The sequence below is a fragment of the Hylobates moloch genome, unplaced genomic scaffold (assembly GCF_009828535.3).
Source record: "Hylobates moloch isolate HMO894 unplaced genomic scaffold, HMol_V3 SCAFFOLD_4, whole genome shotgun sequence".
Classification (NCBI taxonomy): domain Eukaryota; kingdom Metazoa; phylum Chordata; class Mammalia; order Primates; family Hylobatidae; genus Hylobates; species Hylobates moloch.
Genome location: NW_026652279.1, coordinates 45,318,420 through 45,342,426, shown reverse-complemented (window position 1 = coordinate 45,342,426; position 24,007 = coordinate 45,318,420). Strand labels below are relative to the sequence as shown.

Sequence of the window (24,007 nt, the reverse complement as noted above, 5' to 3'; positions counted from 1 at the left end):
CCATGGCTGTGAACTATCGAATGCAGTGCTTCTCCAACCTCAATACGCTAGCGAGTCGCTTAGAAGTCTTATTAAAATGTGGACTTTGATTTAGTCCCTCCAGCATAGGTCCTGAGATTTTGTTTTTTTAACATGCAACTATGTGATACTTAAGATGCCCATCTGTGGATCACACTTGTAGTGTCCTGTAGTATCAGCATCACCTGAGAACTTGTGAGAAATGCAAATTGTCAGACTTACCAGGGACCTACTGACTCAAAAACTCTAGCGATGGAGGTCAATCTGCTATAGCCAGCCCTCCACATACACACTGAAATTTGAGACACATTGGCCTAAAAAAAAGAAAAAAAAAGAAAAGAATTCCCTGAAGTCTAAATAACTGTCTGTATGTGGATGAAAAGCCATTGATTGTTTCCATTTGTGTAGCAGTTTACAATTCAACAAACTTCTACCTTACCTCCTGTGAATGTCTTAAAACAACCCTGTAGGGTAACTAAAATAGATAGTTTCAGCATTTTTATTTATTTATTTATTTATTTATTTATTTATTTATTTATTTATTTATTTTTTATTTATTTATTTATTTATTTATTTATTTATTTATTTATTTATTTTTGAGACAGAGTCTCGCTCTGTCGCCAGGCTGGAGTGCAGTGGTGCGATCTTGGCTCACTGCAACCTCCACCTCACAGGTTCAAGCAATTCTCCTTTCTCAGTCTCCCAAGCAGCTGGGACTACAGGTGCACGCCACCACGCCCAGCTAATTTTTGTATTTTTAGTAAAGATGGGGTTTCACCATGTTGGCCAGGATGGTCTCAATCTCTTGACCTTGTGATCCCCCCGCCTCAGCCTCCCAAAGTGCTGGGATTACAGGCGTGAGCCACCGCACCCGGCCGATAGTTTCAGCATTTTGTAAATGAAACTGAAGCTCCAAGTATTCAAGAGATTTGCTTAAAGTTATAGCATGCAAGGATAGATCCAAATTCAGAGGCCAGATCTTCTGAGTCGTACAAACTAACAGGCAGGACATTGAGAGAAAAACAGGACCAGTGGCTATAAGCTGTAAGATATGCCCTGGAGGAGGGATATCTCTGAGGCTCAGATGATGACAGCAAGAGGGACAAGGATACTGAGGCAACCTCCTATCAGGTGAGTCACAGCCCTTTGTATTTGGCACTCTCAGAGACCACAATAAAATGCACTAATCCTTTTTGGGCAGAGTCTGCTGTTATATGGAATCAGCTTTGAGAAACACAAACGTTTAACCCTCACCAGTGACTCAGTGGATGAGTCAGTCATCTTTGGTTCTTTCCACAATTCTACAAATACGTCATTCTAAGTCAAACCACATAAAATAAAAATCTCCTGTGTACTGTATGTGTGTATAGACGCACTTACATGTCCCATACTTACAGAAACACAGATGGCCACAATTTGCTTTTCTTAGGAGATTTGTCCACTGTGTTTCTCAGGCCATAAATGACAACAAACGATAAAGTTCACAGGTACATAAATATTCTTTAACAAAATGTATATAATATGCCATATTCCTAGATGATATATAGGATGCTATACTCCATTATTTACTAAGTATATATGATAAAGGATTTATCTGCAATGCACGATCCTTAAAGTATCAGGGCTAACCAACAAATTTTGATAACATTTAGTGATTTAACTACAGAAAAAGAAAATTTCATGATGGTCACAAACTTACCCAGTAGGCCCATGCCCACAGTTTGTTTCAAACAATGAACTGTAAGTCATAGAAAATCACATACCGTATCAAGAATTTGAGTGTTGACACTTTATTAGTGAATTTTGCCATTCCACATGACTTACAGAAGATAAACAGAAATTTGAACAAGATCTTTATATTTTACTATCAAAAATCAAATCTCCTTTTGTTTTTTCTTCTTTTCTGCCCTTGGTGTAGAAACAAACAGGGAATTAAAGACTTCAAATTTGAAAAAACTAAACATTAGCTATTCTTCATTTAGACCCTTAGTTTCCTTGGGAATCTGTAATACTTGTTAGATATGCTGACATTTAACTGGGAACAATGTTATTATCATTAAAAGTATTATAGTATCCTGTAAACATCAAATAGGGTCAGAATTGTGAGCTAAATAAAATTTTATTACCTTGAATTTAGAGTATTTAAAATCACAAGTGTGAAGTCCCTGTATTTTATCACATGCCCACTTGTTTTATATCCAGATACGCATGTGTATGTGCGTTTTACAAAGTTGCCTTATGAATATATATGTGATAATATAATGTATTACAAAACTAACATGGTTCTTTGTGGCCAAATATTTTATTATTATCTTTTCAGAAATCTGCCACTCATGTTGAAAATATGGTCAGTAGGACTATTAAAAATGAAATTTTAAAGGTTGGTTTGAAATACTCTCTATTTCCGCTATTCTTTGACTTGTAAGAGAACTATTAATACATAGTCTCAACCTTCCAATATTATGCAGGAGGTGAATCTCTATGGGTATGAGGGTAGGAGGGAAGAAACAGTGTTAGAAACTCATCCAGTAATTGAACTCTTACTCCTGTGGGAGCTGGTAATGAGGCAGGTAGACTCTGTTTAGAAAAGCACCTGAGGCAGCTTCATGACTGAAGTCCTGTGGATAAGCGTGTCTCACTCTTTCCTGTGCACACAAATATAAATGCAGATTCTGGTTGTTCTATTTAGGGAGGACCTCCAAGGCTGCTGCTGCTGCTGCTGCCACTACTCTGTGAATCACACTTTGATTCTTTGTCCCTGGGATAGAAGTTGGTATTGTGGTTATCTTTAGTTCTTTATATAATTTCTCATACAGGTCTGTAATCTCCTCTAGAAAATAATTGAGTTAGGTATGTATACATGAGGCTATCTCTCCCTCCAGTTTTGTCATCATAAGTATATAGTTTTTATTATTTTCAAAATGATAGAAATTGCAGGGCAAGACCTGAAGCCTAGTGTGCACTCTCCTATCTGATGCATAATTACACTAAAGATCATAATTATACAAAAATGAGCACCAATCCCCAAAAGAAACTCTTGTTTCACAGAAAACTTTAAGTCAGTGAAGGTAAATGTTTTGGGGACAGACAGCCAAACTCCTTTCACTGGATTACCAGAATTACAAACCTCCCTTGTCTCCTGTTGCCATCTCATATTATTCAGGGCCACAGACTCACTAAGAGAATTATTTTTTTTCTCCTAGCCATTTCACTTTCTCGGTGCCAGACATCTACTGTGGCTCCCAATGAATCAAGTTCTCCTTCCTTTCCTTCCCTGAAAGCTCATGCACTCAGTAAAATGTCACAAATAAAGTGAAAACACACCTTTCCCAGTCTGGCCTTATAAACAGAAAGCAAGAGCACCATTCTTCACCAGGAAACTGACCCACAAAGCTTACTGGATTTAAAGAGAATGAGAAGAAGGTCAGCTAAGAAGACAAAGGGAATTCTCTCCATAGTTAATTCTGATGAAGCTCCACCAACCCCAAAATAAACCCCTGTCCAAGGCAAGGAAATAAAAAAGAGGGCATGTAAGGTGAGGTCTGGAAAAGAAATGGTGTTTCATAGGCGACTTATTTGCATGCTCTGTTTGTCTGTCTTTTCTTTCCCAGAGAATAAGTGGTTCTGTGTTTATTTTTTCTCTCAAAGTCCCTATTTCCACACTGTAATGTCTACTAAAGCGTAATGTTTAAAACTCTGTTTCCATTGCGCCATAGACATACAAAAGCACATATGTATCATCCATAGATATGTATACAGTGAGACTGCCTCTGTATGAAAGTATAAGAATATTTTTATTCTTCTGAATTAACATTTCTATACTTATCTAACTCTTAGATAACTATAGTTTAAGGTATAGGAGATGCTAACTTAGAAAGACCTTACAAAGCTCAAGGACACTGAAATAAAAAACTTATACTTTCAAGTTATTCATTTTTCTCATATTCAATCTTGTAACCAGTGAACAAAATTTCTAGGGATAGCATATATTTATATAGAGTGCTTCACCATTAAAGGGTTAATGATGTTAGGGAGTGTGAATGTTAGCAATTGAAGTGGCATGCTTGTGTGTTTGCAAAAACATTTTCTGCACCATGTCCAAATTCCTTTGCAAACAGATAAATTACTCCATAAATCTTACTACTCCATGTGGATAAATCATACATGCAGGTTTATAAGGCTGAAGAGCTAGACGGGAAAATCTGCTTTGGATAGTAGGATATTTGGGATTCATAATCACCCAATGCTCAGGAAATGAAGAAAGGAGTGCTTACACATTAGCATTTTCTTACTTTTTACAATCTGGAGAAACATGTACCCACACAACACACACACATGCAATGCACGGCACACGACACACACTTTCCTCTCTAACAACGCTAGAGCTCCCAAAGCAGGACACTGTGAGAGCCAACCAAATTTATTTCTGAGAAAAGGAAAGAAAACTTTGCTGCTGTCGGCAGCTCTGCCAGAGAACTGCTCCCTGATGCCCCAGGGTTTATGCACTATCAGCTCCTTGCACACAGATTAGAGGTTTATTTTCTATCGTATACTGTGTTTTTATTGCCACAACAAGCAATATTAGCTAGATAGACAGACTGACACTGGGTCATTTTATTTGGAGGAAATGAGATTTTAAAAGATCTCCAAGGAGAATGATTCTTTCTTTTTGTTAGCATCTGCCAGAAATTCAAGGAAAGCTAGAAAAAAGAACAAGGGGCAGGTACAGTTGGTGGAGAGGAGGAAGAGAAAAGAGAAGCACAAAAAATAACCTTGGAGCATTTTAGAAATAAAAATATGACTAGGTCTCATTTGAGTCTCTCTAGCTCACAGTACCTGATAGGGGTCAAACTCCCAAGGACTTGGGACTCTTCCTTTCCAAATTTCAATCTCAAATTATTTTAGAGTTTGGCAGAGCTGCACAGAAAAAAGACTTTGAAGTCAATAATCAATGTGAAATATCCATTTCATGCCAGGTTAATTCTTTCCCAACCTCTGTGTTTAACACTCCTACTCTTAAATATCAGCAATTTGGCAAGTTCCTTTTCTTTCTGCTCTTCATATCTTGTGTTGATTTATATCCACATTCCAGAAAAGGCTCACTAACCAACCAAAGTTCTCAGATTGATTTATTGCCCTCCATGTCAATTAGAAGATCCTTACAGAAAGTCTTCTATCAGAAACCCTCACACACAGCCTTGATGTGTGTGTGTGTGTGTGTGTGTGTGTGTGTTGGCATGAAAACACACACACACACAGACATGGGAGGAGCAAGGAGAATGCAGTACTGTGTACTACTCTCTGAGAGCCATAATCCAACAACCTTTCTTTAAGAATTAAGGACTCCCAACAAAACTCTCAAGTGCAATGCAACAGCAATTACAATAGCAAGAATACTGCCCAGAAGTCACTAATGCCATGGGTGAAGTTAGGCTTCCTTGATAAGAGAAACAAGGTCCTAAGAACCGAACAACATTTAACCAACACCACTGCTGCTTGACAGGGACCAGAATTTCCTTGAATTTTCTTAGCTATAATGCCAACCAGTCAGTAAAACGGGGACACACACATACCCACCACGCACATACATACACACACACCACAAGCCTGCAGCATCAGGAGCTGGAGTTCAATGAGATCAGGCGCACACACACACACACACACACACACACACACGTAGACACGCGCAGCAGAAAAGTTGTCCGAAAGCCCTACCTGAGGATGGCTGTGTCCCCCTGCCTCACGGTGATGTTGTCCGTGCCTCGGTTAAAATCCACGCTGCGAACAGGCAGTCCTGTGGGAAGAAGGCAGAGCAATCTCAGTAGGACCAGCGGCAACTGTTTCCGATCTGGCTGAACTCTCCCGACCATGGTGGCCACGCCGAGGTGCGGGTCCGCGGGGTGCTCTGGAGGGGTGCGCGCTGCTCGCGAGGAGAGGCTTCACCAACACGGGGCTTTCATCCACAGCGAGCGCAGAGCGGGCTTTGCCAGTTTATGGTCCTTTCCACTTTGCCTCTCTCTTTCCCTCGCTCAGTCTCTTTTCCCTCTAAGACTTAACAAAGCCCTCATAAAACCCAAGCAGAAGGGTGAAAAGTAAAAGCAACACAATTTCAAAAGAGTGAGTGCAAATAGCAAGCCCTCTGGAAGAGCTGAAGAGGAAGCCAAGGAAGGGGTTCTTGTTTGGTCTGTCTGTGGCTGGATGCTCCTCTGCCAGTGTCTGAGCTGAGCTCCTTCGCTCTGTAACCCACTTTCCCAGGCTGGCGGGCGGGCGGGCGAGCGAGGGAGCCGGCACCAAGCCTGCCAGTGAGTGTACAGAAACAGTCACACAGCAGCAGCAGCAGCAGCAGCAGCAGAAGCAGAAGCAGAAGCAGCAGCAACCCAGAGCCTCTCTCCCCCTCCTCCCTTTCCTGTTTCTCCCAGTCCCTGGCGCTCTCTCTGCTCAGCAACTCCCCCCACCCCCCACCCTCCCCCCACCCTGCTGGTTTTCAACAGCCCCTCCACGTCATCCCCTCCGCCCTCCCCTCGACGTGGCCCCTCGCTTTGCACAACTGCCCCCTTCAGCAGCAGCCAGCCTCAATGAAAGCCTGATGCGCCTTTGGGTTGTCAGGACGACAGCTCCATCTGAGGCCTGGCTGATTTCCTTAAGAAGGGGGAATGGAGCTTAGAGGTACTGTTCAGGAGAGACGGGAGAAGGAGAGGGAGTTAAGTTATGAAAGAACAGGAGAAAGAGTCCAGGAAAGGAGAGGGAAGGAGTGAGGAAAGAAGAAAAACGAGGTGGGAAGGAGAGTTGCAAATGCGGGGAGTGGGACAGAGAAGGACGGGAAAGCACTGAGGTGGGGAGTGAGGGTGGGGAATGTCCAGAAAGATGGGAGAAGGAAACTGAGGAGAAACTTGACAGTGGAGTCTAAGATTAAAAGCCAAAGTTGATTTCAAACGAAACATTCTTGGCAACTGGCTTTGCGTGTTCAAATCTTATTCATTCTTTCCTCTTTCCTGCACTTTCTCTTACAGGATTCAAATGGTTTATTTCCTCTCCTTCCTTCATCCCCTCCCCCTCTTGGAACCCTCTTATGAAAGATGGATTGGAGACAATGCTGGTATTGAGTGGTCTGGGGTGTGAATGCTTGGCTTGTTTTTTCCAAGTGCCAGCCTCAGCAGCTGATCCCTGATCCCTAAATCAACTTCACTCTCCAGGAAACCCTCACTGAATCCTACACATGAGTAATGGTATTAAGGATCACTATTTAAAGGGCACATTGAATTGCTACCCAAGTTCCTCCTGGCACTTACTTCTCAAAATGTTCATATGCAAGGAAGGAGATTTGTAAATCAGAAAGCTTGTCATTTGCAAGGAGACACTAAGTAAGGTTGTGTGCAGTATTCCTCCTAATGGCAGACAGGTTACCATCATTTGTCACCCCTTTTATTCCATGAGTCAAGCAAGTGATGAGGACCGTAAAGACCACTGATAGTCACTCAAGTGAGAGCCCGACACTCTTGGACATCTCCCTCATTACTGATGTTGAGGATAAAAAATGTGTTTGTACCAGCCAAGGACTTTATTTTTCTCTTTTTTGATTATATTTATTGAAATAATGACAATATTCATATGGTACAAAAACCAAATGGTACAAGATGCTATAGAGTGAATTGTAGTTTTCTTTTTTTTCTTTTTTCTTTTTTTGTTTTTTTTTTTTTTTGAGACAGAGTCTCACTCTGTCACCCAGGCTGGAGGGCAGTGGCGCAATCTCGTCTCACTGCAAGCTCCACCTCCCGGGTTCACGCCATTCTCCTGCCTCAGCCTCCTGAGTAGCTGGGACTACAGGCACCCGCTACGATGCCTGGCTAATTTTTTCTGTATTTTTTTTTAGTAGAGACGGGTTTTCACTGTGCCAGCCAGGATGGTCTCGATCTCCTGACCTCGTGATCCACCCGCCTCGGCCTCCCAAAGTGCTGGGATTACAGGCGTGAGCCACCACGCCTGGCCGTAGTTTTCTTCTTATTCCTGTCTTTAGGCAACCCGTTTCTCTTTTTTGGAGGCAACATATATTTTCAGTTTTTTATATATCTTTCCATAAATATTCCATATATATAAAAATAAATATGTCCATAGAGAGATATTCTACCCATCCCTCTTATGTAAGCAAATGTTTAGCCTAGGACATTTGCCAAAAATAAAATAAAAAGAAAGAAAGAAACGTGTTTAGGAATCCTTATCAAACCCCACCAGAGCATAAGCCTTAAGGAAACACTGTGCTGAAACTGGCTTGCCCTCAGAATACTCAAAGCACTTTTTCTGCTGCATGTTTTCAGTTTAAAAGATAGATGAACTTTTACAGATTACATGAGGAAAAAAAAGGAAGACCTATTTTGCTTTTAAGAAAAGACTGAGGATTGGAATCTGAATTGTCACAAATCCATGATTGATGGAGTTCAATTAATTTTATGTGTACTGTGCATACATTTTATATAAATCAAGGTGTCCTATGTCAGGGATTATACGCAGTGCCCAGTTAATAAACCAATGTTCGACCACTAAGTTATAACTCAACTGTTTAAAACCTGGAATCCATTTTGCCATGGGAGAAATAGTTAGGCCAAATGGATAGTGGACTACAAAACTCATAATCCTGTGAATCCCAGTATCAATGGACAAATGAGCTTCAAGTGCCAAACAAACAAACAAAGATCAAAGATGCAAGGATTACATAACTTTCTGCCAAGATTGCAGAGAACAGAGCACCCTCCCTTTCCCCACACCACCAACAGACTTGACCATCCTTGTCAGGCTAATTTTAAGCACTTAGGAATGAAGAGTTAGCTTAGACAAAGGCTTCAATTAACATATATCCTTTGGTCTGGTGCTTCTTCCATGTCAAGTGGAAGAAAAGAGAGATAAAAGGGACTGGTAGCTATGAGAATCATCTGTTTCCATTGCTGGTGCTAGGTGAATAGTATGACCCCCAGTAAGAGCAGAGATACTCTGAAGGGAAGGATTAGACATTTAAAGAGTATGAGTATTCTCCTGTGTCAGTCAACTAGATTTTGTATGAAGAAAGAAAAGTTTTTTTCAGGACAAGGAGGAAGTATGGTGGCTGGTAGCATATTATAAACAGAAGATGTTTATACATGATTGTTAGCTAATACCTATATTGGTAACCTCATACTACCAGAAGAACTTGCCTGGTGGTGCTTGGAGAAAACATATGTTTAACTACTGAAATATGAAGTAATTTACATCAAAGTAGTAGGAATGTGGAATTTGTAGTAACTCAATCAGATCTGGAATTTGTCTCTACATTCACTCTGAGAAATGGCTATATTAAAGTAAATCTGGATTGTAATCAGAATTATAGAATTGCCTAACCTACCTAATGAGAAAAGAATTATAAGCATATATGTGTATAAAAATCATATAATGTAATTAAAGCTTTTTAAAAATATCTGTATTAAAGTCCATTTCTTGGCAGCTTTTGTTAAACTAAATTGACTTACTATGACAACTGAAAGTAAGATGCAATTTTTTAAAAAGACTGTGTTTTAAAAATTCTCCAATTTAGGCTGTTTAGAAATTATTTCTAATTCAATTAGACTGAATCTCTCAACAATTTCAAAATTACAAAGTTTGTTTTATTCACTTAAAATTTATTATTTACATCCAGGTAGCACTTCAAGTACAACTCTTTAACCCAGCCCTTGGCCCAGAGGGAGTACTCTATACTTGATAAATATAAGAAAGGAAGAGTGATTAAATGCTTATGCTCACTTACTTGGCTTTCCTCACCATTTACAAAATAATAAAAGTATTTGAGGGTGCACCATCTACTTCCATTTCAACATTATGCTTTCTCAGAGTTCTTCCTCTTTTCACTTACTGATAGAAATCTTCTGGTATTTTGTCCTTCATGATCTCTTGTTTTCTAAGAAATCCAACAGTCAATATACATTGGATAATGTATCTCATCCCAATGGTCACTCCTCTAAATCTACCCTGATATTAACTTCTCTGCTTTCTTTCTTCGGAAATGTAGAGAAGGAAACAAATAAACGTGTGGCTGAAATTTACACAAGCTATTTTTTTGTAAACCACCATATATATGTTTTTCCAAGAGGGTTGGCAAAAATGAACATACTTTCAGGTTATTTGTGAGGCAAGTATGGCTGTTAGCCATGTGAAACAGCCATCATCACCCAAGTAAGATGATCTTAACTACTACTTTAAAATAACATACTGCCTTTCTAAAAGAGGCTTTAGAAGATTCTGGCACTCTCCAGGGACAAATGTTGCAGGGAAAACAAAAACTGGCTAACGTCTGAGTGCCCTAAGAAGCATGAAAGGTTTATTCTTCAGTTTAGCTTTGTAAGGTAATAGGCTCACATGAAATCCAGATGTAGCCTGGAATGTGCAACTAATTTAGCAACACTGCTTGCATTTTATGCTAAACATGTCTGTAATATTAATATACTACTCTACATTTCTACAGTTGTAAGTTCTTAATCATAATAACACCATGCCTGTACCTTACTTTTCTAAGTGGAATTAACATTTCCATATGAACTAGAAATGCAGAATTGTTAATACTTTTCCTGAGGATCCCTGGTATGACATTTTCAATGATTTCATCATAATTTAGCAATATTCAAGTAACCCAGTTTATGCTTATAAACATAGCACTATCTTATATGAGTTTTCTCTGGAATCTAGCCCTTCCAATACAGACACTTCATTAGCATGTGTATCACTGCCTAAGAAAATCAGCCGGCTGCAAGTCAGTTAAATATTGTCCAAACCTTTACTATAGACCCCCTCCCCCAGTGATGTAAAACACGCGGTCCACATCCTACACAATTAAAAAATCACTCTTCGGTTTGCATTTAGTGCATGTCTTTGTGGTCTATTATTATCATATCAGTCTTTTGCTTCTAAGTAAGTATACTTTGGTCACTTGTTCTATTTTGATAGGCATCGATGTTTGGATCTGTCCCGGTTTTTGAAAGATCTTTGGAATTCTTAAACTGCTACCTGCATCCTCACTTCTTGCTTCTGCTCCTGATTATGCATAAACATAAATGTGCTTATACTTACTGATGCATTTGCACATCAGAAAAGTAATTTTCATGTGCCTTATTATTTCCCAGAAGTATATACACCAGCCCTTGGACCTTCCTCTTTTCTAGGTTTTCCACTCTGCCACCATGTACAAGGAGGTGGAAATAGCTAAAAACTGCTGCATCTGCATTGCTACTACTCTTTTTGATCTACCCCCCAGATACAGGAAGAATATTGCAACATCTGGAAAGATGACAGTAATGGCATCTTCAGTATAGCAACACGTTAGTATAAGCAGGTAATCAGGAAATTCTACCCTCTATCTGTGGTTGTTGTAGTAACTTCAATTCCTACAATCTGAAAATAGACCAAGGAGAACTGAGGAATAGTGCAGGTGGGTGTACAATTCCATATTCTGACATGCCCAATAGGTTTGTAATTCATTCATTTGATCAATATGCTTTTACTGATACAGTAGTGAATCAAGACAGGCCAAGACTCTCCTCTACTGAACTTGTATCCTAGATGCAGAAATGAACACTATACAAGTACATACATATTAAGATTATTTCAGAAAGTAAATGCTATTAAAGAAAAATGTGTGATACAGAGTAAATGGCCTGGAGATGTGGTGATAGGAACATAAAGAAAAGTGGTCGGCCGGGCGCGGTGGCTCAAGCCTGTAATCCCAGCACTTTGGGAGGCCGAGGCGGGCGGATCACGAGGTTAGGAGATCGAGACCATCCTGGCCCCGTCTCTACTAAAAATACAAAAAATTAGCCGGGCGTGGTGGCGGGCGCCCGTAGTCCCAGCTACTCGGAGGCTGAGGCAGGAGAATGGCGTGAACCCGGGAGGCGGAGCTTGCAGTGAGCCGAGATCGCGCCACTGCACTCCAGCCTGGGGGACAGAGAAAGACTCCGTCTCAAAAAAAAAAAAAAGAAAAGAAAAAAAGAAAAGTGGTCAAGCAACACCTCTTTGAAGAGGTTGGTATTTTAACTAAATCCCAAAATCTAAGGAGGCTTCCATGCAAATATCAGCACGAAGTCTTTTCCGGGTAAAAGAAATGGCATTCGCAAAGGCCCTGAGGTAGAACTAAGTGTGTCATACACCAGGAACCAAAACAAGGACAATAAACCTGGGATGTAGTTTGTGTGTATGTTATGAGAGTAGTTGGAAAAGACAAATAAAAATTAGAAAGTGAGGAGGGGTCATAATGAAAATGTTCCATGTAAGAAATTTAGATTTTAGTCTAGTGACCTGAATAAGCAAGGGATTGACATGATCTGATTTACATCTTAGAAAGATTGAAGAATGGACAGTAAAAGAGCAATAGCAGAAGCAAGGAAACAAGCCAAAAAAATCGTAGTCATCCAGTGGCAACAACTGGCTTAGACTATGGGGTAAAAATGAGATGGAAAGGAGATTGAGTTGACTAGATTTGCTCATAATGGGAAAATCTTCCCCAAAAGGCCATCTGCTATCACAAGTGATCAGTGCTTTCCATATGCCAGCATTCCTCCTCACTGTATTAATTCAATTCTGGTATACTCTTGTAGAAAGCCACCACTCATCAAATTATCAAATAAGAACTGACAGAATGTCAAGTAGGCTGTTACTAATACCAGCTAGTCAAAAAAAGTGTTCCAGTTGCTGCTTTTCTTTAAGTATAAACTTTGCTTGCCATTAATATGTTTATTGTATGTTAACTAAATTTCAGTGTAATAAACCAGTGTGTTAGAAATTAAGAAGTGCATAACAAGAGGAACAGATGCTATATAATTATTAAACTTTACTAAATATTTCCTTACATATCTATATTTATCAGGCAATAGTTATCCTGCTAAATCTAAATAAAATGCCTAGTTAAATATCTTGAGGCTATAAGTCATGCAAATAACACTAATATGTTTTCTCCAGAGTTTACTGACAATATCGAGCTGCAGGGCAATTTCAGTATTAGGTCATTATGTTATTCAAAGGGTCCCAGAAGTCGACCTGCTTAAAAGTATCTTCCTTTCTTATCTTGTCTGTAATTCACATTCTCAGCCCTTTGTGCTTTTAATATTGAGTCTAAGAGCATTGCCTAGATGAGAGGAAGAGGATTCATAAAACCTGCCAAATCAGTTGTGTTGCCATATATGAGAAAGTTCATTAAATTAATGAATAATTATTGAGACCTATCATATAATAGGGACTGTGCTAACCTCTAAGGAAACAATGATGTACAAGACTGACCACCCTGCCCTTCTGCAAGTCTAATGGGGGAAATGGCATTAGAAGCTCTTAAATATCGTCTTTGTAAAATTATAAGGCAGACCTTTCAAACCTGCTCTTCAGTACAGAACAGAGGCAAACTAATCAACATATATGTCCAGTCTTCTCTTTGATGCTGATTAGTACTGAAAATACCAAAAATCAGAGTCCTTATTTTCAGGAACCCAGAAACTCATGAGATAGAGCAATAAGGGGAACACACATGAAGCACAGAATAAGATTTGTCCGTGAGTAACTGAGGACTGAATTGTAAGGGAGCAGAATCGAAATGCTATGGGAATTCAGAAAAGGGAATCCAGTAAGGGGCTTTGTGGAGAAAATGGCATTTTACGTTATCGTTGAAAGGTGTGTAAGAAGAGAATGGAGGAAAACCACACTTTAAGCAAAGTATGGCCATGAGAATCAGTCTGCAACAAGAATGGAGCTGCAGGAAGACTCACCCAACTAACAGAAGGAAAGGAGAGGAGCAAGAGGGTGGGTTAGAGAAACTGCCTAATGAAGAATCCTGAATGCCTGAATGAAGAGTCACGCTTCATCTCATAGTTAGAAGGCTACTTTAGACTCTGGAGGAGGGAGGAGAGATACTGACATCTTAGGGAGCTTATTTTGGCAACGGGAAATTAAAAAGTAGAACAAAGATGTAGTAGAATAACTAGTTAGAAGGCTAATAAAGTTGTTGATGAAATGATGAGAGGCAAACTTTATCAATTACATATACTGTTGCTTCCTAATAATGATGAGGAATGAAATCCTTCATTCAGAGACTTCACATTCATGGGGAAGGGCAAGTTGTAGGAAAGTGTATGAGGGTGGAGATGGCAAAAAGTTAAAATGGAAAGTGACTCTGCTTCTGTAAGTTGGGGCTAGTGGGGGTCTTGACAGGCATGTTAATGAGTTTGGCCTTTATTCTGTATGCAATATGGAGCCATCAAAAACTTTGAGCAAGGAGTATTTTAAGAAGATAACTAACTGGTAATGGAATGGAAGATAGATTGGGACAAGTCACAGTCAGGGAAGACCAGTTATAAAGTTTCTGAAATAGCACAGGCAAGAAATGAAAAAAGCAGACTACAGGGCAATGACAGTGGAAAGAGAAAAGAGGTGAAAACTTTTAGAGAAATTTCTCAGGACTGATTGGACTTGTCAACTAACTGGATATGGAAGTTGAGGAAATAGGAAGGGCAAAAGATGCCTCTCCTTTTCTTTTCTTGAAGTCCAGGTTGATAAAATAGAAACATTGAGTTAAAAAAAAAAAGCTAGATTCAGAGGGAATTTGGAAATTCTACTTTTAGAATTCTGGATTGGTTCCTAAATTGGTACTCAAATAGCCTGCACTTCCAGATGGACAGGCTCAGGAAGTTGTCTTAGGAATATGACATTCTTCACAGGAGAGCTGTCTCTGCATTCTGTAATCAACTAAGACCAGAAATTCAGATTCTTTCCCCCATATTTGTCTGCATTTTTTTCTTTTTTTTCTATCACATGTTTCTGTTACTTTAATATATTTATATATACAGCATGTTGGCAAGTGACCTATTTGCCAATAATGAATCTCATTTTGATTTTTAAAAACACATGCATATAACAATTAACTGATTCTATGTTTCAAGAAGAAATATCATCTGAACTTGTCTCCCTCTGCTGGTTGCATATTGAGGTATCATGAATCTTTTTAAACCATAGTAATATTAGAAATAGAAATATCCAATGATAATGTGTTTTGTTCAAGTATAGAGCTTTAGGGTTTGCAAATGTATAGTGACACACATGATTTAATATGGTATCTTCCTGCAACTTTGTGAGATAAACAGTACAAGTATTATCACCCTACTTGTCAGAAAATTACTTTGAGACTTTAAGCCAGTAAATCTCATATGAAATTAAAGGAAAATCAGGAAGCATATGTAATTAGAAGAATTGTATACTGTTAAAGATAGAAAAGACCCAGAAAATCTTCTTGTTCAATCCTCTGATTTTACAGCTGAGACATGGAAACTTAGACTTTACACAGTTATTTAGGATGACTGAGATTAGTATTTAAAAAGCCCAACTCTCAAAACAGTGCCCTTTCTATTATATCATGCTGCCTGCCTAATAATATCAGGATATAAATCCTTTATAGCACAGCTGAAGCATTTACACAGGTAGGCTGGGTTGTAGATTGAAAATGTCTGTTTCTCTGAGGCCAAATCTACATTGCATCAGAACACCCATAGCTGTGTTAAACTTACGATAAATTAAGAAACAATACGAAAACAAAACCAAAATAAATGGAATTCACATCAGTTGGACAAATAAGTAAAGCAATCCTCAATCACCTGTTTGAATAGACTACTTGTCTGTCCAGGCTGGGGCTCTATAACCATAGGCAAGGCTTGAGATGATTTTCAGGAATGCCAGAGTATTATAGAATGTGTTAGTAGAAGGGTTGCAGTGAAATTTTCTCACCCTCCCACTGCCTGGGGCACTCTTCTTCTTCCCTATATGTCCCACTAGAGAGTCTACTATGGCTTTCTGGCTTTTCACCTGAGTTACTACTCCTTAAAGTTACTCCCATTCTTAATGGATGTCACTGTTCTCTCTTGGCAGGAAATAAAATTTGATTGAAATAATTTATTCTTGTGTGTGAGCGACTGGTAAGTTCCAATGTCTGAAGGGACAGAAAGATAATAAAACGGAGGGTTTCCTAAACTCAATATATTTCTAATAGATAAAATATTAGGAAAAATTTTTTTTTATAGAAGCGTCCTTTAATAGCTCTTGCTTCTTTCTAGCAAGAGATAAAGACCTTTGTTTTTTAAAAATTTCAGGTCCACAACTCTAAATACAAACATAATCTACATGATCTTAATCCTTCAAGTCATAATAGCCACTCACATATGAGAAAGCTTAGCTTAGATCATCAACTCAACATATTGTGTCGATTAAAAATTTTTATATAGATACTAGGCATCAGTCAGGAATAGATAAGTTAAATAGTGAAACTTTATATAATATGTATATATAAATATAAACAAATAGAGACACTATAGACAATTCACAAATATACCTACTTTCCAATACGCTTGGTAAATATTCCTGATGCCCATATCCAACAACAATTTATCAGTTAAAATTTTCACATGGCTTTTTTTTTCAGTAGCAAAATTAGTCTTCTTTCTTCTAAGGTGTTCGTTTCTGTTTCAAGAAAGCATGACAGAGTGTTGATCCTAGGATAAAATCAGTCTGGTAAGTTGCTTTAGAAGACATTTGTGATGTTTGGAAGCAATGGGATTGAGATGGTATGAGGAATATTGGCTGTTTCAACAGAGTTGGGTTATAGGTAGAGCTTTGATCTAGGAAATATCTACCTTGGATATATGGACAAGACACTTTAAAGAGTTAGGAAGCTAGGTGATAGGATAGTCAGGGGAGAAAATTTGGGTTGTGACAGCACTAAATGAAAAAGAGGGAATGTGAGCCAATATAGGTAGTGAAAGAGAAGGATATGAGGCAATGAAGGGAAACTTGTAATGTGGTCAATTATTTCTTCAGATAGAACATTTTTATTCATAAGCTGATGTGAGACCTTCTAATGCTAGTGCCTGCTTTAATGCATATCATAACTGGCAAAATGATTTTTCTTGGGACAAAAATGACCACCTCTCTATTAAGGAACAATATTGAGTAACAATTCACAGCTTCCTTTCATTCCTACTAATCTGGGTTACATTATTTTTGGTCTGTGATAGTATTGGCAATAATGCTTGGTTACTTAATCAAATAACAAAAATGGATCAATGATCACCTACTGTGTAAGTGGGTACTCTGAAAGATCTGTAGGAACTATTCTCTATGATCCCTGAAATAAGATTCTTCTGTAATAAGATGATTTTAATAGTTAGAAAAAGAAGATCAACACATAAAAAGAGTGATTTGAAAATGGTATGCAATTAAGTCTGAAATTGTGAGAAAAGAGCTCCAAATGCCCAGAAAGCTCACTTCAACCTTCTAAGTGGCATTTACGATACTAAACACGGAAGTCACAAAGTACCTCAGGGCCAGATTCTTACACTCAAAGAGTGAACAGCCTAGAGATAGATGCAGATGAACAGACAGTGAAAATATAGTATTAGCTTTGCAAATACTCACATGATACTCTGTTCACATAAAGGAGGCCACCAAATCCAGACTGAAGGGAACGTTTTCTGGAAAAGATAATAGCTGAGTTGTGTCCTAAAAAAGTCATCTGAGAAAGTGAGACTAATGGATGGAACTAAGGAGTTGGTGTTGATGGTTAAAAAAGAATGTGGGAGAAATTTCAAGAGGGTCAACAATAGAGATAAACGCTTGGAATCAGGTGCCAACACCGTAGAGCAAGGACATGGGGCAGGAAAGGAGGGGCCCTGACCAGAGAAGGATCACCATGGAGTAACAGGAATCTCTAGATAAGGAGGATGGAGATGGATTATAAAGGGCCTTAAAAGACAGGAAGAGGGAAATCTGAATGTAATGCACTAGTAAACAAGAAGGGCTTTAATCTCTTGGGCAAATTATTGAAAGTGGCACTTGGTCTAACAGCTGTCTGAAATTGACGGCCCAGCTAGGACATTTTCTCCATAATTCAAGCCTAACAGGTAATGATCTGGCAGTCAAGAATAGAGAAGAAAGATAAATGTAACATACACTATAAGTGAAGACTCAAATGGAATTTTTGGCCAACTGTGTATATGAAATGGGTAAGAGGAAGGTATTCGAGATGACTCCCATGAATCTCCACTTCCTCCCCACCCTGGTTTCTGAAGAATGGAATCATCATTGATAGGGATCAAGAAGTTGAGAAAGCATAATGAAGTATATCAGGGGTGGTGGAGTGAGGAACTAATTCCTCATAAACATCACGCCTGCTATCTAGTTAGCTACTTCTATGAGATGGAGTGCGCCTGTTACTGGGTTTGGCTGCATTAGCTCAACCAATATGAATTTCTCAGATGTGCACAATTAAGTAAAAATTGCAAAAAGAAGCCATATGATCCTTTCAGTGTTGATGCTTATATGTGTTAGTATTAATAAATAAAGTGACATTAATTATTCTCTAATATCCACTCTAAAAATGTGATACACATAATACCTGGGCTTAAGTGGACTTTATCCACTAAAGTTTGATTGTCATCAACTTATGTTTAATATAACCCTAGAATTTATTTACTTTTATTAACTAGGTCTCATCTTCAAATTCTTAGGGAGTCCAAAATATTCTGGGATATGCTCACTGAATTTGATTGTGCATCATTATCATCTGCCCTTGGGCGTCTCATACCTTTCTTTATCTAATCTATTTCTAACTGGAGCCAGACCATTTCAAAAAAATGTATTCTGTATATTTCAAAATGCATTTTGAATATCAAATAAAGTTATAAAACAGTTTTCCTCAATATTAATAAATAATAAGATTTATGTTGGGAAGGTTAGATTTAGGTTTAAATATTAAAGAATAAATTTACAAAATATAGTTATAAATATGGAGCTGGGCTTTAAGAAAATATCCCATAGTGGAACACAAATTTAAAAGTCACCAGGGTAAAGGTGAGAGGTAAGGGTTGAAATGCAGGGGTGTGTGTGTGTGTGTGTGTGTGTCTGTGTGTGTGTGTGTTTGAGAGACTAAGAGAACAAAAATAAGAGTAGAGTCTAAGAAATGCATCTTGAATAGGGTTTGCCATGTTGGAGCAAGAAGTAAGAAGCAAGAAAAGTTGCTCCTCAAAAGCAGCAGGACCAAAGTATATCTCTTTTCATCTGTACAGCACAAAATGCTTTCACATTCATTTGTCTTCACTTGACACCTTATAGCACTCCAGAGAGCTTTTTGGAAGAAAGATGTTTTAAATGTCAGGTATTAAGATAATAAACATAAAAACAATAATAGATACGCAAGACCTTTAAATAGAAGGAGGGTACTGCCTATGTTCATCACTAAGTGGTTTGGATCAGTACCAAAGGCTGGTGGGAAGCCAGAGTAGGAAGAGTCTAGGGCATCCCTAAGTGTGTAGTGAGGTGATAAACACCCTGTGTAAGAGGGTGGTCTGCTCTCCAAATATGCCCTTTTGTCTCATCCAAAGTTTTATTAGTACTGACACTAATTCAATAGTTTATTGCTACATGTATAGTGGGACTCATGTCCCCAAGAGAAATTCTTAGATCACAAACCATCATTATTATCATCGAAGTGGAAGATCATGGACTTTTATGAAGGGAATTGTTTAAATACATGAGGGATTTTTTTCTTGTAAACAACTGAAATGAAATCATTCCCCCAATGTCATTTTATAATAGTTACTCTGATTTGCAAATACAATATGAGATTCTGATGTTTTCCAAGCATTTCACAAATGAAATATTAATATATTACCTCTGGAAACCGGCAACAAATTATCATTTATACGAAGAAATATTTAAAAATTTTGAAAAGATATAGAACATCACCAACACCCCCAACACACACACACACACAAATACATACGCAAAGATATTCATTCAGTAACTCATCGTTAATTTAATTAAAGCCTTACTATAGACGTTTAGATTTCAAGGCTGGTTCTTAGTTATGCTCATGTTGTTTCTAGATGAGGCAAATGCAGAACCAGAGAACTGAAGACTGAAACCTTGAGCTCCAAGTTTTGTAGGATGTTTGCAGAAAGAAATATATGTGTCTGGGGCTATCTTTGGTATTATGCATAGGTTCTGAGCTTGAGTTTCATGTTTGACAAATAAAAATCCTACAGATACTCAGATACAAGAAGAAGATTTGGTACATCCCCACTGTATTTCCAGCCATTCAATTGTGTCACCTGAAACTTGGTGCTGAATACTGCACTGATTCTTTATCATCTCCTCTCGCCTAGACAGAGCCAAAGTATTATAATGTACTATATGTCAATGTCCTCTCAGCAGTTTTTTTAATCTGAAATTTCGAGGGAAAATGTCCTTAATTTATATAGAAAATGCCAAATTTATATCCAAAGATTTGTGTGTTGTAAAACAGAAAAAACATTCAGAGTGAAGGCATAATTTGCAAGTTTTTTCTGTTGATCAAAGTTTAAAATGTTTTCCCTTACAAGAAATAAAAAGGGGTAGTTTTGATCACTTCTCATAAACTATAATTATATCCCCTAAATTATAAACTTTAAACCACACAGTTTTTATTGTATCTCCCAATTTTTTCATTGGATCGGGCCATAGCGTCATAGGATCCAGCTCTTTCATTTTACAATTGGAATAACTGAGGCCCTAAGACTTTAAAGATCTTCCTGAAGGTCACATAATAGATTGTAGGAGAGCCAGGATAAAAAAGCATTTCTTCTTATTTTCAGTTCAGAACTCTGATTTAAATACACTGACAGCCTGTCAAAGGAGGACATCATATATGACCGCGTGCATATGTGTATGTGTTTGTGTTGGCGTGTGTGTATGTGTGTGGGTGTATGTATTTCTTTGCTTAGTCTGTTTCGTGGGTAGAGTCCTCCTACTTCCTTCCCCCACTCCCTTCAGCCTTTCTTTATGTAGCAAATTCTTGTTTTGTATATTATTTTTATTTGTGTTAGAGAGCAGGTTATTCAGGTTAACCTGTTCATGTTAGTGAATAACCTGTTCACTAATACAAATAATAATATATAAAACAAGAATTATTATTATCACTGTATTATAATTTTTAAATTTTCAGTTCAGGGGGTACATGTGCAGGTTTGTTACATGGGTAAATTGTGTGTCACTGAGGCTTGCTGTATGAATGATCCCATTATCAAGGTGCCCAACAGGTAGCCTTCCAATGCATGCCCACCTTCCCACCCTATCCCCTCAAACAGTCCTGTCTATTATTCCCTTACTTGTATCCATGTGTATTCAGTTTTCACCTCCCACTTATAAGTAAGAACATACAGTATTTGTTTTCTAGACAGAGCCAAAGTATTATAAGGTACTATACGTTTGCTTAGGATTGCATTGGTTTGCTTAGAATTATGGCCTCCAGCTGTATCCATGTTGCTGCAAAAGACATGATTCCATTTTTTTATGGCTGCATAGTATTCTACAGTGTAATTTGTGTCACATTTTCTTTATTCAATCTACCACTGATGGGCATCTAGGTTGATTTCATGTCTTTGCTATTGTGAATACGACTTATGTAGCAAATTCTTACTCCTTAATCAAGACCCGTTTAAATACCATCTCTTTCTGCTTTCTGCTCCATCTTGGGTAGTGTCCCTTGCTGTACTCTCATAGAAAGCACTTGAATCATTTCAAGTACACAGTAGCAGAGTTGTCTGCACTTGAATCACTTTGGTAGCAGAGCTGTCAAACACATCAGAGTTCTTTGAAAATACATCTGTATACTATTTTAGAGTAGATCATGGACCATTTTCACTATTTTACAAACTCCTTAAGAATATGAATCAGGCCGGGTGTGGTGGCTCACGCCTGTAATCCCAGCACTTTGAGAGGCTGAGGCGGGCAGATCACATGAGGTCGGGAGTTTGAGATCAGCCTGACCAATATGGAGAAACCCTGTCTCTACTAAAAATACAAAATTAGCCAGGTGTGGTGGCACATGCCTGTAATCCCAGCTACTTAGGAGGCTGAGGCAAGAGAATCGCTTGAACCCAGGAGGTGGAGGTTGCGGTGGGCCGAGATTGTGCCATTGCACTCCAGCCTGGGCGACAAGAGCGAAACTCTGTCTCAAAAAATAAGAGAATGTGAATCATAAGCTGCTTGCCTTTGAATGCACAGGGACCAGCACAGGGCTTGATTACGGTAACTATTCCATAGGGGTTTGTAGAAATGGTTCAATTTAATTTAGACAAATTTAGCAAAATCCTACTCTTTATTTAGTTTAACTAAGAAGTATATCTTTACTGTAGACATCATATTGTACTTCATTTTAATGTTTCTGAAATTTATGGAAAGTATAAGGACCTAACTTTCATAAATACTGGTACTGGAATGTTAGGGGTGAACCAAGTGTTGTCTGTCAGAAGCGATACTGGTAGCTACACTTCCCATTAAGTATTATCCTAAAGAAATAGTACCTATAACTTCTCATGACTTTTTGAAATCTTCACCTCTCTCTGTGTAAAGATAATGTTTTATATCCATTTATACATAGTTTGTTAAACTCGTCAGAGATCTGGAATTTCAGGACTAATCTTAAATGGGTTATGCTTTAGTTAATGGTCTATTCACTAACCTGAAGATTTGCTACTGGGGAATATCTGAACTGTTACGCCTATTCCTATATGACTAAAAATACATTATTTAGACAAGGCTACAATTTTGGAATGTGTGAATGAGACCTTTGAGAATAAGACAAAGTAGGACCAATCATCTAGTTCAACTATTTCTCCAATGACAGATAGTGGAAGGTTATTTCAGCTAAGCTGCATATCCAGGCCTCTCTGAGCTGAATTATGACAGATTTTGATGAGTAGGGAAATTAGGGTGGTTACTCATAGTCTTTGCCCTTTTTGGCATGTGCGTTTCTGACTTTGCCCCAGTCACTGTTTCCGCTTTGTTTTCTCTCCCATTCCCTACACTTCTGACTCACATTCACTCTAATTTCTTTTCTGAAAATTTTCCTTTACTGCACTCCTTTATCTCTTTTTTTTTGAACAATCTCTTTCTTTCATTTCTTCACTCTCACTCTACACCCTATGCCCCACATTGGATTATTTAAAAAACAATTGCAAATTTAAAAATTATCTAATATTTGTACTGAAAACATTTTCTGGAATTTTTTGTTCTGAATTTTCCACCATTCGGTATTTAGTCACCAAGCACTCTTGATTAGGAGGGTTTCGAGATGAAAGCAATAAACAAATCCTGAATTTTTACCTTTGACAAAAGGGAAAAAACAGAAGCCAGAAACTGCAAAGTGCTAGAAAAGTCCTTGTCCTCAAGAACATCCCACTGTAGTGTGTAAGGCACACGCACAAATTGCTTTTTGCTTATGTGTAATCTCAGATTGAATTTTCGTTTTGTAAGTCATTGGCTCCTGGAAATTCAAGGATATCTATTCTGCATTATGATATATTTAAGTGAGACAAAGAATGGAATCTTAAATAAGAATGCTAAATGTGGGAATGTAAGGTAATCCTCCTAGTCCTTTATTAAAATCGGCATAGACTTTGAAGGCTGGGGACTTTAGTGAGAAGGAGGAGATTTGGAAAGGTTCTAAAGCAAAGCCCCAAAAATGATTAAAGCAGTTAGAAAAATTAGCAGATGCCCATTAGTTTGGAGCCAAGCAGACATTTGCTGGATCACATCAGAATCTGTCCAGAGGCCTTAGGGAAATAGTTTTGTAAAGTAATGATTTTAAACCATGAACGTCAAATACAGCTTCATTTTCTTAACACTGCCTTAACCAGCCCCATGCAGCTCCCTTCTAGAAATTCAGGTTGGCCTCATTCCTAACACCAGCTCAGCAAAGGCAGGATGTGCAGCAGTCTTTCCCGGCAGTCCTTCGTGTCTTGACTCTGTGGCCCTGCCACAAGTTCTGGCTTCCCAGAAGGTCCTCTCCCCTCCCTGCTATATTCTCCTAGCAGTGCCCTCAAAAGCCAGCCAGTCCTAAAATCCAGCATAATAGAGGCAGAACCCAAATAATCATCAAGTAACTAGATGCTCTGAGCCTTATATAAAATTG

General features: G+C 38.4%; 1 protein-coding gene across 2 annotated transcripts in view; it reads right to left on the bottom strand.

The window, feature by feature from the left end:
- LSAMP (limbic system associated membrane protein) overlaps positions 1 to 6,432 on the bottom strand; it is a 659,351-nt gene extending 652,919 nt beyond the window's left edge. The window contains exon 1 of one of the 2 annotated variants that reach the window (XM_032150118.2): positions 5,734 to 6,432. In XM_032150118.2, coding sequence (XP_032006009.1) covers positions 5,734 to 5,888 — 155 coding nt within the window. In that variant the 5' untranslated portion in view covers positions 5,889 to 6,432. The remainder of the gene's footprint in view (positions 1 to 5,733) is intronic. The other variant, XM_032150116.2, reaches the window with a different exon arrangement.
- Between the last annotated feature and the right edge of the window lie 17,575 nt (positions 6,433 to 24,007).